This window comes from Orbicella franksi, chromosome 5 (genome assembly GCF_964199315.1).
Source record: "Orbicella franksi chromosome 5, jaOrbFran1.1, whole genome shotgun sequence".
NCBI classification, from domain to species: domain Eukaryota; kingdom Metazoa; phylum Cnidaria; class Anthozoa; order Scleractinia; family Merulinidae; genus Orbicella; species Orbicella franksi.
Genome location: NC_138149.1, coordinates 7,658,518 through 7,675,700, shown reverse-complemented (window position 1 = coordinate 7,675,700; position 17,183 = coordinate 7,658,518). Strand labels below are relative to the sequence as shown.

Sequence of the window (17,183 nt, the reverse complement as noted above, 5' to 3'; positions counted from 1 at the left end):
AAGGCTGACAACGGAGCAGTATGTGTTGCAATATGTTCAGGTTGCATTGGGTCGAGAATGGCCAAGTTTCTACTTTTTGTTTGGAGGGAAAACATTTACGCATGCTCAATAAATTAACATAATGTATGCATTAGATTCGACACGGCAGAAATTCGACGTCTGAATCGGTGTCGCATTTCTGTCGGATAATGCGACAAGCCCAGTCGAACGTGCGGCAGAAATGCGGCAGTCGATTCAGACGTCGAATTTCTGTCGAATTTAATTCGTTGAATTGAATTCGACACGGCAGAAATGCGACGTATGAACTGGGCCTAAGCTACAGTTTATGTTATACCAGTGTATATGATCACGGTTCGCTGGGAGTTTATGGTTGGGAAAATGGCGGTTCCCCTGGTACACTGGTATATTACTAAAAAAAAAAAAACATGATTCACAAGGAAAAAACTCCATTGGCAGCACATTTCATGGTCTGATAAGGCGATCAAACGAACAATGCAAGAGCAAGTAGAGACAAGTTTTCATCGGTCACGCTCCTCCTCCTTAGGCCCAGTTCAGACGCCGAACTTTTCATCAGCCGAACTGTTGATTCAGACGTCGAACTTAATTCGCCGAACTTTATTTAGTTTAAACCAAATCACATCGAAATGTCAGCGATTTTCAGTCAAAGCGAAAACTGCTTGTAAAATACGTTATAATAATTTATGCATTAGGTTCGGCTCATGAAAAGTTCGACGTCTGAATCAAAGCCGTTCCAAAGCCGAAATTCCCGGCTGAGCTAGACAGGAAGAACGGCTGGGCCGTTCCAAATTCAAATAGCCGTTCTCAATTGATTCAAACGCCGAACTTTTCATGTACTTAATTCAATGTATTTGGTTCGGCTCATGGAAAGTTCGGCGTCTGAATTGGGCCTTAAAAACCAAGCGCGCTCGACTCGAAATCCGACTGACACTGATGACCAGGGGACTGATGACGCTGAGTTTTCGGCTACCGAAGACCACCGAGTCGCACCGAGACGTGTACTGTTCGCCAGAAAATGCGAGAATGAACATAACTAGATTTCTTGATTGTAAAAGGTCTTCTAGATTAGTTTCTGCAGCGAGAAGCTTGAGGAGGGTGCGTGCATGTCCAGGAGTTCCTTCCTATTGACTACTGGCTGACTGGCGAGGCGAGCAGCTCCTTCTTTTACGGCAATAACAGTACGGTGTAATGCTGGTGAATCGACGAATGCAAGAAGATGTATCCACTTGAACGGGTAGAAGGCGCAGTTAGTGGTAGCGAGGAACGTGGACAACTCGAGGTGGTGTTGCAAGTACGGGGCACAATCAATGGGTCTGACTGGAGACGCCGAGGTACCCAAGACATCGCTGGCAAAGGCTTTCTACTTGTTAACAGCTTTCTTGTAATTTTCGGGTGTCCCGGACGATTTGGGAGCTAGCACAGTGGATTTAAGATTCTCCTAGTAACTGATCCACTCTCACGGAATTTTGGGACTCTGAAGAGCCAGAAACCGGAAGTGAAGATATCTAAGGATAAGAAAGAGGAAAAATATCAAGAAAATCTAAAACATATCAATGGGACAGGCAGCAATGCACACAATGCTGAATTTGCATTCAAATCACTGTTTTTTGAAGGTAAAGCCACTCTGCCCTCCAGGCAATAGATTTCTCACATATCACAATACAAAAAAACCATGCTATTCTCATGGACATACCCCTCTAGGATGTTAGGACATTGACAACATAATACACCCTCTAGGGTACAAAATACATGTGATAAATCGCCCTCTAGGGACTCTCCTGGATGCCTCTCAATGGCATAACACGTTTAACTTGATATTACTAATAAATAGGAAACTGTACCAGAAGCATATCACCTTACAAATTTCCGTAAATACTTCCTGCAAATACGCCTTATCGGCACAGAGTGATAACAGCTGCAATCTCTAGCCCGAATAGAATCCAACACAAGGAACTAGAAAGCTTTTACGAGATAACTCGGAATCTCATCTGAGAATGATGCTTGAGTCAAGACTTAGAGCTAATGAAACGAATGCCTATGGCTTGCTACCAAAAACAGAGTTCTTAGCTTTTCCTCTAATGAATAGATTAGGAACGTTGGACAGGATAACCCAGTCATGGATAAATATACTCCAGTGGAAACCAACCGAACACAGGATGGGCCAAAAGTGGGCTGACTTCTAAAGGGCTGGGAATGTTCAGAAGTCCTTGAGCCCTGCAAAGTTCCATATGCTTGATAACTTAAAATGTTAAATACACAGAGGGTGGACACAGCCAGCTATTATGATGAGACCAATCCTGAGAAAATGCATTAACGCCACTCAAACCAGGCTGGCAAAACCTTGAATTAAAGCACTGGATTTTGGCATTGTAGGAACAAGCGAACCTATCGCGGGTATGTGGACCCCATAAGTCGTCAAGAGCATTGAAGACCGCATCGCTGAACCACGTGACTGTCTGGGCTTTCAAAGACTCGACTCCACGAAGGCTTCCATCGATAAAGAAATGGCTAATTACTCTCTGAAAGCAGAACTTTGAGCTTTCTCAAATTATGACCAGTTCTAATGGAACATCTAGCCCTCGAACTCGATGAAACTGCCGCAAGCTGAGCCAGAAGCATCAGAATAGACAATGTAGACGGCTTGTGCCTGACGGGCGAAATAGGTATTCCGCTAAGACTGGTCACATTAATTAGATTTCCATAAATTCAATTCAGCCAGAGCTTCAGACGAAAGACGAACATAAGACTTCCAGGTTGGCGCGGTCTTGATGACCGCGAATAAATTTCTAGACGTCAGCCTAGAGACATGGCCAATGCAATTGCCAAGAGATGTGATTTTTCCGCAAACAGAGGCAAGCTTACGAACTGGATGACAAGACGAGGAAATTTCCAAAAGAGCTGCTAAGTCTTCTTGTAAACTGATAATATCCTTGTCGGTGGCAGAAATTTCAGAAGCGAAAGTGTTGAGAACGGCTCCGAGCTAAGTAATAATCTGAGTGGGCTCCCAAACACATTTGGCTTCATAGGGAAGAAAACCCGGATTGAAGTAGCGATTTTTGCCTTATTCTTGCCCATTGTCTTGCTCGCAGCGGCTCCAAGTCCATCGTCCAAATAAACCACGATCAACTTTGCTGCAGATCTCCATTTCTTAACTAAAGGCTTGAGTAATTTTGTAAATAAATAAGGCGCAGAACTGAGGCCAAACGGAAGAACAGAAACTGACTGGAAAAATCTGGTGCGTCCAGAGTAAAATGCCCACGCAAATGATTGATACTTCCTGTGCTCCGGGAATATTTCCACGTGATGGTAACCAGACTTTAAGTCAAAAGTAAACATAAAATCTCCAGGATTCAAAATCTCCTTAGCAACAGAGAAATCTTCACACCTGAATCTGCATTTATAAGGGAACTGATTAACGTGGCGAAGGCCTAAAATTAGCCGGATTTTGCCTGATTTTTTAATAGTTACGGACAAAGGATTAATGATAACGGGTGCTTTTTAAAAACACTTCAGTGACACAACCGTCGATAATAAGATCGTATATGGCACTTTTGACGAAAGCTGACTGTTCCAAAGCCGAACTATTATTTTTAGTTGTGCAGTGAAGGGCGTAGGAATTTGAAGAAGCGGTAATCTTTCGCCATATTCAATAGATCGTTTTCACTGTCACGCAATAAAAAAATAAATCGAAAACCATCCATTGGAAAAAGCTATGAAATTATGATGTTATAGATGATAACTAAATAAGACACTTCTCCAAGTTTTAGGCCTGTGCGTTTCCCCAAACTTCAGATATTCGTCGAAATGTTTCGCAGATATTTACAGAGCCCAGTATTAAAACGCCATGTTGGTGTACTTCCGTGGTACACCAATATGGCGGCCGGAAAATAGTGTAAACATCTGGAACTTACTATGGCTATCTAGGCGACTGATTATCCGTACTGATCAAACAAGCATTTACAGAAGCACTTTTCCTAATGCTCTAACTTCTAAAAAGGCTCAAAATCATGAGATAAGTATATATTTTTCGACGAACTCGATCGTAGCCTTGTGTCACGAACCTCCATAAACCCGAAATTCAAAATGCTCTGGATTCCAAACGAAGCACGTTATTGAGCTGTAAAATTCTAAACAGATATAAATATACCGCCTCTTATGCCTGATGAGGATAAAAACTTTGATGGCTCTTCAGTTTTGGTTCTTAGAAAGTGATGGCGTCACGTGAAAACGATCTATAACATCAAAGATAATGCGCGTGAATGTCATTCGAGAATTTGAGGGCGCCACGATTTAACCTCGGATTTAACCTCGAAAGAATCTCTAGTGACACGAAGAAAAATTAATTCGTCGTTGTCCTCATGAACAAAGTCCTCATGAACAAAGTCTTGTTCCAAATCGACGTCCGATGTGAGTCATTTGGGACGCTGACCAATATTAGAAGGGCCACTGAACCTCAAATTAGGACAGAAAGCCTTCCAATGACCGGGTTTACCACAAGTAAAACACAAACCAGATGCCAATCTCTGAGACGAATGTTGCGGATTTACACGCGAAAATAAATTGGGTAGCTGTGAAGCGAAAAGTTGCGCAGTTGTTGAGGTCGATGTGACATTACTGCTTTGCTGGATCGAGCGTGAACTGAAACGCTTTGTGGACCTAGCTGCTCTGGATTCGGCCCTGCGTATGATCTTCGTCGTCTGCGAAATCGTAATGTTAGAACTCGAGGACCGTCTTCCATCCGTACTCTGATTTATCAGCCAGTAGGATTAATTTTATGGTGCTCTTGAAGTAGATCCATGCCTTCATCTAAGGATTGTTTCATTGGTCTTCTCGATCACGACGTCGTTCCCTTTGAGGGCAATCTGGGCGTCTTCAATGGCATCTTTAATAGCTTTGTTAGATTTGTACTGCTCCTCGTTGCTGTTTTTGTTGAAGCGAGGAATGGAATCGCACTTCAGCCTTTTAATCTGCGACATCTGTTGGTAAGCGATAGACTCGTTAGATCGTTTGAGGTCAGAAATGGAAGAATTCACGAGATCTTTGATCAGAACGAGAAGATCTCTGTTGTTTTCATCGACGACTCTCCTGACGCCTGCTTCGTCCATAACTAGCAAAGGAAAACTGATGAAGAGAAGAAAGGAATCTTATGCGAAAGAGCTAGTGGCAAGGCTGACAGTAGAATGTCGATTAAGCGCCCCCCTCGAATAAGCGCCCCCGTCTTCTCCTAAATTTTTACTTGAAATAAGCGCCCGAAATAACCAATTAATTTTTTTGGTCAATCTTTTATCATTTATTGGATGTTTATAAGGGATAGTCCATAGGGTGGTTTACGAGTGCTTGCATGAACTTGCATTGCAAGCGTTCCTGCAACTGGGGCGCCTAGGAAAACGTTTGCTAAGGATGCAACAGGAGCGCTATCTACATTTTCAGCACCACAGGGCCGCCTAAGGGGTCACTGGTCAGGAGGTAGTTTGGCATGGCTGGTTCCCAGGTTCTTTTCACGCGTCCCGTCAGGAGCACTAACGATATCAAAGATGTTGTACAAACTCATGCGGGAGAACTATTACCACTGGATTTGTATTTTTGTCGTTTTTACACCAACTGTACATGTGGTGCAAACTTTAAGCAAATGCAGCAAAGTAGATGTCTGCAAATGTTCGACTGACGAAGGAACTATCGATCTGTGGAGTTTAGCTGGTACAGCAAGCAATATACCCAGGTTTGGTTACGATCCGACATTGATTTGTCAGTGGTCTTCTTGACTGTGATTCATGCTTAATTTAGTGTACATCGTCGAGTTATAAAGTACGCGGGAAGTTTGGAAAGTGCGAAAAGTATTAGAGTTGCTAGACCCTTGCTAGAGGCATTTAGTTACTAACACAAGGAATGTCGACCTAAAATTGTCTAAACTAAATACGCTTAATGCATCAGTCAATTCCAGTAGTGCTCATTCCCCACCCCCTCCCCAGGGCTAACCCACGGGCATTACCAATTTTTTAAAAAAATGGGCAAATTCCCCATGGCACAAACTTGGCACCTATATTGATATTTGATTTCGGTAATGTTCACTCATTATTATGGGATTTGAATGACCTCCTTGTCAAATTTTTAAGGAGTAAAAGAAGTGAGGACGTTGTCATGCAGAGCAGAGCTGAAAAATTTGGCCAAGACAAACAAGCTGATTAAGGGTCAAAATTTGTGCATTATTTTCATCCATGTCTTCTGGAGCCCTAAAAATCAGCACAGTTGAGCAAAATGTGGCAGGGCTGTAACCCTACCAGTCCCTCCCCCTCCCTAATCCCTGGTAGCTAGGTCACCAACTGTGAGACGATATCTTGATGTGCATACTGTACAAGTACATGTACCACCAAATTTCCAGAACTTACATATTAACCACCTTGTCAAGGAAATGTCTAGCAACCATGCAATGTGAAGAATATTTGATGTTTAGAGCTTTACTGGCTCTTTACCATCTGTCCCTTGTAGGTTTAAGGATATCTCTGTTAAAGGAGTGACTGGAAGTACAGTTGACTGGAATCCTTGTAACAAGTGGACTGCAAAACCTCCAGAGTCTGTAACAACCAGCAACTGTCAAGACATAGCTGTGAGTCAACAGTGAGCAATTTTTAGCATGACTGGACTATGTGTTAATCATACAAAGACATCAACAAACAACCTCCACCCCCAGGAACGTGATTAGTAATGTTGATGTGTGTTGGTTGGTGGAAATTTGATGTCTTTGGTTAATTATTTGGGTGGAGAATTTGATGCCATATTGGAGTGGGGGGGGGGGGGGGGAAGGGGGAGGGGGGATTTGGAGAAGTTGTCTTGAATTCCTGGTGAAGTAAGAAAGCATGAAGTTTTTAATGTTATGGCTCAGAAAAGGACTTCAAAAGTTTGTGCTGTGTTCGAAGGTAAATAGGAAGGTTTGGTTGTGAAAATATTTGGGCCACACTAGAAGTTCAAAGTGGGTGTTTGGGGGTGAATGTTTTCCTCTTCAATGGCTCATTTCTGCCATATGTACATCTACGTCCTGGGGATAGGGGTATTTGATTCCCTAGCGTGACCCTAATGTAGGGCATTTGAACATCATTTTTAACCCAGCAGATGGGAAAAACAGTTCACCAGTATAATGTCACCAGTAATTTTTCCTTCTTATATTGGAGAATTCAAGGAAGTGGCATCATTTACATGTACATGGACTGGTGTTTTTTTTTTTTTCTTGTATTGCTTCAGTCTATATTTTATTTACCTTTTTTCAAAGTATCTGAGTTAAGGCTCGTAAAGCTCAAATTTTTCAGCGTTTGGTCTGCTGGTGGGAATAGGCATGAAATCAAGGTTCTAATTCAAAGGCGCAAGACTCTCTGATGTGGTTGTAGGTATAAGAGCTGAGGTATAAGTGGATAAGCCATTTCATCACTTGACCAAATTAGTCCAAGTTATAATTTCAAACATTTACAAGGTGTCTTTTTTAATTCCAAGACAAAATAAAATTATTGGTGATCTGGACCATTTGAAGATCATTGAGGATTCAAAGTAAATTTGGAGGAACCAAACTTTTTTATTCAATTGTTAGGTTTGTTTCAAGTTTGGTGAATATCTGCTTGCTGGCATTGGTGAACAGGAGACAGCAGATTTCAGCTTTAATTCAACATCTGGAACATGTGTCTTGTCACTTACAGGAAAGGCAATTCCTGGCACAGGCAATCCATCAAGGTTTAATAACAACTTTGCAATTCTTCTGTACAGTGTAAATATTGTATTATGATTATATGTAATTATTAGATCTATTTGTATATATCAAAAGTTATTTGCTTTGCTGTGACTGACATTGGCAAGGAACGGTAGTGGGTGTGTAGATGTAGATGTAGATGTAGATGTAGATGGAGATGTGTGTTTTGTAGTACAGTGTTGTAATCCAGTAGGTCTTAAGTCAGTCAAAATAATTCAGAAACTCCAAAGAAATGGCACGAAAAATTTGTGAAGAGAATTAAGCAATGATTCAGTATAGAGCAACAAGGTCACTACAGCACCTGGTTGTAACTTAAAAAAATCTGTTCAATGAATAGCAAATGAAAATGTCTGAATCATGCCATAACTAACTAAAAAAATTAGATATAAATTTATAATGGGGACTGATTTTTCTATGCACATATATTCACCAGTTCGTCAACTCATATCACACTGCAATGTGACTCACATGAGGAGGGCAGATTAGAGTCTGTTAAAACGCCAGTAACTGGGAATGATGATTTTCAAGTGGTAAGTTCTGGGAAATTAATTAAGAAAAATATTATGGACTGAGCGATGAGAATTATTGATGAAAATTATTGATGAAAATTTTAATAATTTCCTAGTGCCAGTCATTTCTGTTTATCACCTGTAGCACATTTTTGGATGCCATTTGTGATATTGGTTGTGATTATTATCATCAATGTCTTGTTAGTGATGATACTAGCTTAAGCAGAGTTATTGAATATTTAGCTATATAGAAGTGTGGAGGCATAGAACTGAAGGAATAATATCTACAGCAAAAGAGACATCAAAAGACAAATTGCAGGTATAAATTGAAGCACTGAGCTGTTAAATGTGTTCACTTTACAGATACCATGTTTAAAATACAGCTCATTTACCTGAGGGGGCGGGGGGGGGGGGGACTTCCAAATAAAAAAGATAAAGGGGCTCACTGGAAATTTTGAAAAGAACCTTGAGTCATAAGAGGTACCAAGATCCAGTGTTGTGGACGTGGCTTGAAATTTTTCACCCCTAAGATAATGTTACATGCGCTGATTTTTACCGCAACAATGTTGCATTAAAAATCAATGTCATGTAACACGGCACACAAGGTGACTTTTAACGCAACATCTCATTGCGACAACATGTTGCAAATTTTTGAAAGCGATACAAAAACCTGCAGCATTGTTGTCCGAAGTTGGCATGTTGCAATTAGAAATCATCTCAAGTAACATACCGTTGCTGACCATTGCCCTAACAAAGGTTGTGTCCAAAGTTTTCTCATGTAACATGGATTAAAAATCTGTGTTTAAAATCAGCATTAAAAATTGCCTGGTGCAACATCACCTTAAGAGGTACCAATTCTAATACAACACACCTGTTATATTTTATTCAGCTCAATACCCTAAAAGGTACCGAGAAAGCTCCTGGTGTGGACCTTTTGAGGCTGTACACCCTATAACTAAGAGGTACCAAAACTGCTGCACCCCCGTCCTTTTTATGTGGCAGTCCCCCCCCCCCCCCCCCCCCCACCTTCGGGTTTATTCACTGGAATGAATTCCTTCTTTTTCAGCCATTGATACTTCACTCCAAGTATGCTTGTCCTGTAAAATCTGGGTTGAGTATCGGAAGCATCTTAATCATAATGTGAGTGGAGTTCTTTTTAATTGTTGAAATGTTTAAAATATGTTATCTCACAATTAGCCTGACTGAATTGAAATTCCTTAGTTGAAAGTGATTTAAGTTTCTAAAGAATTGAGAACAGTTTTGCTATTCATCTGTGGGCTTGAGGTGAAAAAATGAGTAATAACAAAAGCATAAAATTTGTAATTAAAAAAAAAATCAGTGTTAATGAATGTTGGAAAAGCTGATGTTTCAAGAATGGGTGGCAGCAAAAATGGGGATGGTATCTTGTTTTTTCCCTAGCTATAGTTTGCTTGGAAATTATGCTCAATATGTTAAGCCCTTTTCCATTTCTCCTCTTACTTGTTTACTTTATATTTATCTCTGTAATTTTAGAATGGAATAAATAAAATGAAAATGAAATGAAATATGTTGATGCAGTAAACATTCTTTCTAATAGATATAGAACTTTCCTTCCACTAGCTGCTCAAGAGAAATTTAAGATTGACTCCAAAATTCTGTACTGATTACTCTATACAATGTAGGTGCTACAGAGTTGGTGTGCAATAGATGCAGACTTGGAGCATACTTAATAGAGGGTCCATGGTTGTGAAACCGAACAAAGTTCTTTGTTGTATGTTTTTGTTCACTTTTTTGGCCTTGACTGTGTACAAAACACAATTCATGAGTTGTTTACTAATCTAACAGAGGAACTAACCTTTAGAAATGTTTCAACAAAGATGGCTTGATATTTGTTGGAAGGTCCACAGCCATGCACAATCTTTTGTTTTGTGCTCATGCATTAAATGTGAACTACATGGTCATTGACTCCTTTGATGTTTGCTGGGCTTCATAACCATTTCCCTCTATTAACTAATTGCTTGGAGTCAGCAGACTGGCAGATATTTTGCGATGTACTTCATGATGCTCCAATAAATGAAATTTCAACATTTTTAATCAGGATTCTTTGTTCCAGTCCTAACCTGATAGATAATCTAATGGAAACCTCCAACGCTACGACTTAAGCCAGTGGCACCTTTTCTAGAGAGATTCAAATATATCTTTGCTTACCTACAGTGTACAATGACTTGAAAGCAAATGATTCATTTTGAAATTCTTTTCTTTTCAGTTTTATCTCCTTACTGGTGGTGTACCTCGTAGCTGGAATTCTTTTCAATAAATATCGTAAAGGAGCAACTGGGAAAGAAATGATACCTAACATTAATTTCTGGACTGACTTTCCTTTGCTCGTGAAGGTTTGTAAATGTCAGTTCTTGTACAGCCACAGATGCTTTAAATGATGTTCCTCCTAAGTTGAATGCCCCATAAATGCTCTTTCCAAAATAGGGTGATAATAACGGTTCTTTGAGTTACTGAAAAGAGAAACAATTAAAATACAAAGCAAGGTGTGACCTTTGATGACTTTTGCAAATCATTCAAATTCGCTCTTTGTTTGATGAGGACAGTGAAGTGAATATAATGAACATTACGATTTAGATCGTGTCCCAGAAATGCTTTTTCTAAAATAGAGTGAGACGGTTCTTTGGTTCTTTGGATAAAAAAGGGAATTAAGACTTACAATGCAGGTTGTGATCTTTGTTTTTGGTTTGATTACACCAATGAAGTGAATCAGTAATTAGAAGCGAAGATCTTTCAATATGATTTTCTGCAAAGGCATAATGATAGAGAAAATAACCGTTATTGATCGTCAACACAGAGAAATGTAGTCGTGCCATTATGGCGACTAAACCAGGATTTCTGGTCGCCAAGGCTGAAATGTTAGTCGCATTGGTGACCGTATCGGTCGCAATTTCGAGCCCTGTGCCTGTTCAGATAGTACTCATAGCCACTTAAGTCTGTTAAGCCTCTGCACTATCTAAATAACAAAAACAATTAACAAGCGAGAAGTACAGTTTCTTTGGTCATAATCCCTGAAATTCCTTGTGAGCCTGTGGACGTAAGCTGCGAGCATTAATGCAGAGTGCCCTGGTGATGCTAAAAGTGAAGTGCAACTTTCAAAGGGTCCCAAGCGTGCTATTTTTTGATTGTTAAATAAAGCCCGAAACCATTGGCATATGGCTGAAGAATTTCAGAGAATTTTATGACGATTTGACCCATGTTTAACTGTTTTCTCTTCCATTGCAGGATGGTGTCGTCTTCTCGTATCAATGTTGCAGAAACGTTTGTTCAAGAAAACAGGACTCATATGAGTCAATATAAATAATACATGTAGCAGGAACTTAGAACACTTCATATTGTACCCACGCAAGAGAATGCCCCAAAACATTTCACATACATTGTATGTATTGATCAGGTACCTGTAGTCCCCATCCCCGTGCGCGTGCAGTTCAACAAATTGACGTCAGTTTTTTAGGCGTCTGTCGTGTTATTGATTACGAATTTCGTCATAACACTCATAACATTGTCAAAGTAGCTGTGGATCCACTTGGCAATAGCCGAGTGGATCCGTAGACTACTTTGACAATGTTATGAGGAAATTCATTGTCAATCACAGTACAGGCGCATGAAAGACCGAAGTCAATTTGTGTTTTACGATAACCAATTGTCAAGTTGTCCGCTCTTGCTCGTTGACGTATCGCATAAATTATAAATTCATGTGTCTGTCCGGGGGTGGGACTCCCATATGAAAAGGTCAGGGATGCTTGTTGGAAAATTTGAATTAATCCCGGAAAGGAGACCAATCTAGGCGTGGTTCGAGCTTTATTTGATCCCTTAAAGATATCACTTAAAACTAAATGGACTCGATTACCAGCCGCTGTTCAGAACATAGGCACGCAAGGCGTGCAAGAGTTATTTTTTTGTGTGTGAAGTGTCGGAGATAGGAGCATTTGTGGAGCTGTTTACAGTAATGATTTGGTTAGTTTGACAAGTTTTTTTGGTTGCGATGTACAGCAAGAAAGAAACTGGGAATTTATGTACATGCGATGTTACATCGGTCATGGTAAGATAGCTAAATGGTAAGCCATAAAATGTTTGACTGAACAAACTACAGTAATCTGACACGTCTCCAGATAAATGTAGATACCATCTTATTTTCTAACAGGCAATTTGATTCGATCTTTGATATAACCCGCACTATAATTGGTGTGACACACGCACATGCATAACTCCCTCACTCACCGATCACATAGCCCTTCCAATCCCCAAGAGGAATTTTTGCTCAAAAATACTCAAGTTAAGAGAACTTTTCGCATTTTATACGAATCGTAAGTTTACCCATTTTACACAACACAACGCAACAACACTACTTCACCGAAAATAGAAAGAGAAAAAACCTCTCTGACACGTTGAAAGTCTGATTTAATCAAATTGCACTTTAACTTGGTGCCACGCAGTCTTCAAAGAACATTTGAACAGTTTTCATACTTTTTACCTTTAAAAATATCGGACTGAGATGAATGTCATCAAATAAAACTATTAACCTGCTACTGCAGAGACGTAAAAACCGTCCAGAAATGAAAGCTTCTTTTTTGTTTAATATCCTGGAAACAATAGCCTATAACTTGTCAGTTCTAATTGAATTTACTCGCATATAAAAAACAAAAGTGTTAAGTTACCATTTGTTACTAAAGATAGCAAACATCTCGTGGGAAAGAGTGGTGACGATTCGTCCGCTCTAATTGAATTTACTCCCTTGTGAAAAACAAGAGTGTCAAATTATACTTTGTAACTAAAAAATAACAATATCTCGTTATATTTGCATGCAACAAGAACAAAACAATCGTTACCCGCACTTACTATTGTAAACGTTAGAACTGTTTCAAATCTAAATAATCTCGTCTCCTCTCAAACATGTCCTAAGAACTAGAAGCGACGATTCGTGACCTCTAATTGAATTTACTCCTTGTGAAAAACAAAAGTATCAAGTTACCTTTGTAACTAAAAATGAAAATATCTCGTTGCATTTGCATACTACTAACTCACGAACTGTTTCAAACCTCAAGGCTCATCTCGTTCATAACTAACATCCTCAGCCTAACCTACAGAAAATGTCTAAGTAAACCCAATATATGAATACTTCCTCCTCTTTTATAGAAGAATAAATATGGCCGTTCTGAGCTGTATCGGGATCAAATCTTCTCACATACCATTTACCTTTACAACAATAAATTTGATTGGTTGTTTATAGTAGATCCAATCTGATTGGTGTGACGTACATACATCTCTCACTCACTCGCTCATCCATTGACCCATCCATAACATACCCGACGCGCCGAGTAAGAGGTGTTTTTTTTACAAAAAAAATAACTCGAAAAGGAGCCAGCGCTTGTAGACCGGACTCAAGAGACCGGCGGAAATCGAGCCTAAAAACGAAAATAAAAGCGTTTTTCACTATCACTTCTTCGAGTGCACCCCTAAAGATACTTTGACAGCTCAAAATAGCCCTCGCTAGCACTCTAGCAAAACAACAGTGGTAAAAACTCCTCTTACTTGCGTAGATTACAAACAGGGAAGCTGCAAGACGAATGGGGATAAGACAGGATACCCTTCAAATTGCTCTTGTTGTAAACAAGCTTTCCATGGGGAAAAAGGTTTAGATAGCCCAAATGTGCGTTTCTTTTGTCACTCCTGCACGAAACGAATCTCTTGGGTCAAATTACTAACCGCTGCCCTCGAAAGGAGCCCGCTTTCCTCTCGATAGAAAAGCCGGAATATCTGGTTCGCACCAGTATTCATTTTATGGAAGCAGATTTTCACTATTTCGAAATGTTAGACTCGTGCGTCTCACAAGTAACGGCCCGAACGGGATGATAAGCTTCTGATCAAGACAACTGACCAGACCAAGGAAAAGGTGTTGATAATTTGATATGATTTCAAAACAATTGTTATATTTATGTGCTCATTTTTTATATCAAAATGTGCAATATTTAATTTGTGGGAAAAAGATCGTCACATTGAACTTATTTTAATAAGAGGTAATTCTTGTAAGCAAAATATAGAGAAATTTAGTACTTTTATGTTATTTCAATAAAGAATTCATTTCACAAGATTTCATGATTTTCAAACTTCATATGTCACATTCAGTTTCGATTAACAGGGGATAACATACCTGAGGGGACACCGGCAGCTGCCTTTAGCGCCTTTTCATATGAGCCCGGCCAATCTGGCTTGCTCGGTTTCCGAGATCTCGGTAACCGGGATGAACACTCCAGTCCGAGTGACCGGGAAGAAACTATTTTGACAAAATGGCATAACTTTTACCTTGTATTTGTATGTGTTTCCACTTTAGAAGTATGCAAATCAGCTTTATAAGTAAAGTTACAAGAGTTCATAAAGCTTCCATAGTCGCGTGCGATCCAAGTTGATGTTCCACCCTTTCAGTTTTGTTTCTTCAATTTCATCCCGTTTGACTGGGCTGAATTTTCCTATATCAGCGTCCCGGTATAAAAACGAACCCAGCCCGGTTTACCATTACTTTACGAAGCAAGTCCGTGCCGGTCGAGTAGCGCCAAATGAATATATCTAAGCGGACTGCATGGAGAATTATCCTGTTATTCAAGTTTCTAACACGACTCGAGCAACATGTGGTCTTTTCACAAGTTTTCGCGTTGTACAGATGACCTGGAAAATTTCAATTAATGGTATTAAAACGTTTGTAGCTTTAAGCACTGAGGGACCGCAAATAATAATAGATGGGTAATTTCCGCTAAACCTCACTGAAGTCATGTTGACCGGCCTTGCGGTTCCTTGTACAGGTCCGCAAATGAAGATCTTTGGATCATTCCTCAGATTGGTCAGCAAAATTGATCCATGCAGGACTAGAGATTCCGGGATCGCTTGTGGTTCGAGGGTCATTCATGGACGGAGATCATTCGAACTGCCTAGTTCCTCAAATCGGATGAGCACCAATATGGGGAGGTGAGGAAACACGAGGTTCCTGAGGTTTTTAAGATTTATGTTCAATTTCTTTTCATGTCTTTTTTTCCCGTTCTGCATTGGAAGAATGGAAGCTGTGTTAATCGATCGAAACTCCACGCCATTCGGGTGGTACGTTACTTGCAAAAAAACCCTCATGGATTTAGATACAACATTCTATCATACAAACTGTAACGCATCCGGCTATTTTTCTCTCTTGTTCTCTTGTAGTAAATTACATTTTTCCCTTAAATGTTTTGCTTAAGTTCCCTTTATTTCTACAGATATCCCTTGCTCCCTCAAATTAATCCCCAAAATTTCCCTTGCTCCCTTGAAATCCATCATCATGTTTGGTCCGTCGGACGAAAACTGTGTATTGATCTGCTCACTAACTATGTGAACTTTACGGTGCTCTTTCTCAACTTCCACCTCGTCAGCAACTGGGGAGTCTTGCGGCCACTCGCTTTCGGGAAGGCGCAGAAAGTCTGGTCCGTACTGCCACCTGCCAGTCAAGCTTTCCACTGGAATTCCACGGGATACGTCATCCGCTACGTTTTGCTCTCCTGGGACGTGTCTCCACTGAGCGGGATCGGAATTATCTTGGATCTCTCCAACTCTGACTGAGACAAACGGTTTGAATCGCCTTGTTTCACCGCAGATCCATGCCAACACGATCTTGCTATCCAGGAAGAACACTGATTTCTCAAACTTAAGCCGAGATTCTTTAAGAATGTTCTTGCCCAGTCGGGAGGCTAACACTGCACATTGAAGCTCTAAACGGGGGATGGTCAGTTTCTTTACAGGCGCTACTCTTGACTTGGCCGCGATGAACTGTGCATTGTAACCTCCGGTACTCAATTGCCACCTTGCATATGCACAAGCTCCAAATGCATCCTCTGAAGCATCAGAAAAAACACAAAGGACGGGCTGTCCAATTGCTTTAGGCGGCGTGAGACATCTATCAAACCGTACTCCGTTCAACTGTACCATCTCTTGAAATAGCCTTTTCCACATTTCAGACAGTTCGGGCGGTAACTCTTCATCTCAGCTGATTCCCCTCAGAAGTTTTCAAATGGAGGCGGCTCATCAGAGTTACAGCTTACACGATGAGATTTATTTGGAGACTGCGAGCACGTGGGTGCAAAGGATTGGCAGAGAGAAAAGCCCTGAAGCCTGAAAATGGCCCTCTCTCACCTGAAGAGTTAAAGGACGCAGAAACGCACTGGTTAAAGGAGGGTCAGAAAACCCTGAAAGACCGCCTCAGCAAAGGAGAGTTTAGAAATCTCAGCCCTTACGTAGACCAGGAAGGCGTAGTGAGAGTTGGTGGCCGAGCAGACAAAGCTTTAGTTTCGTATGAAACCAGACATCCTGCCTTACTTCCCCGCGATCACTGGATATCGCGCCTCATCGTTCAGCATTCTCATCAGTTTGGACACCCAGGAGTGGCAGCGACAGTGGCGAAAACAAGAACAAAGTACTGGATAGTTCGAGGTCACGATCTTGCGAAGTCAGTAAAGTTCCGTTGTGTGGTTTGCCGTGAAATTGGAGCAAAAGTTGAATCACAAGTCATGGGTGATTTACCTCAAAGTCGTCTGGCACCGTCTACTCCACCATTTCACCACACGTCGTGTGATTACTTTGGCCCCTACCGCGTCCGGATCAGCCGCAACAAGATTGTCAAGCACTATGCTGTGATTTTTACATGCTTAAACACGAGAGCAGTTCATCTTGAACTGGCAGCGGATTGCACGACGATGGAATTTATGCAAGTTCTCAGACGATTCTATGCATTAAGAGGGGTACCCACGTTGATGATAAGCGACAATGGCTCCCAGTTAGTTGGCGCAGAACGAGAGCTGCGAGAGATGATTAAGGGACTGGATACCGAGAAGTTACAAGAATTCTCCGCAGAAAGAGGAATGAAGTGGCAG

General features: G+C 40.7%; 1 protein-coding gene across 1 annotated transcript; it reads left to right on the top strand.

Annotated features, from left to right (window-relative positions):
* Nucleotides 1-5,552: 5,552 nt before the first annotated feature.
* On the top strand, nt 5,553-12,919 carry LOC145486831 (uncharacterized). Its single transcript, XM_081465548.1, has 7 exons — nt 5,553-5,737; nt 6,505-6,622; nt 7,595-7,734; nt 8,184-8,280; nt 9,326-9,399; nt 10,505-10,631; nt 11,521-12,919. Exons 1-7 carry the CDS (start codon nt 5,553-5,555, stop codon nt 11,593-11,595), a joined length of 816 nt encoding a protein of 271 aa, XP_081321674.1. The 3' UTR covers nt 11,596-12,919.
* The last annotated feature ends 4,264 nt before the right edge of the window (nt 12,920-17,183 follow it).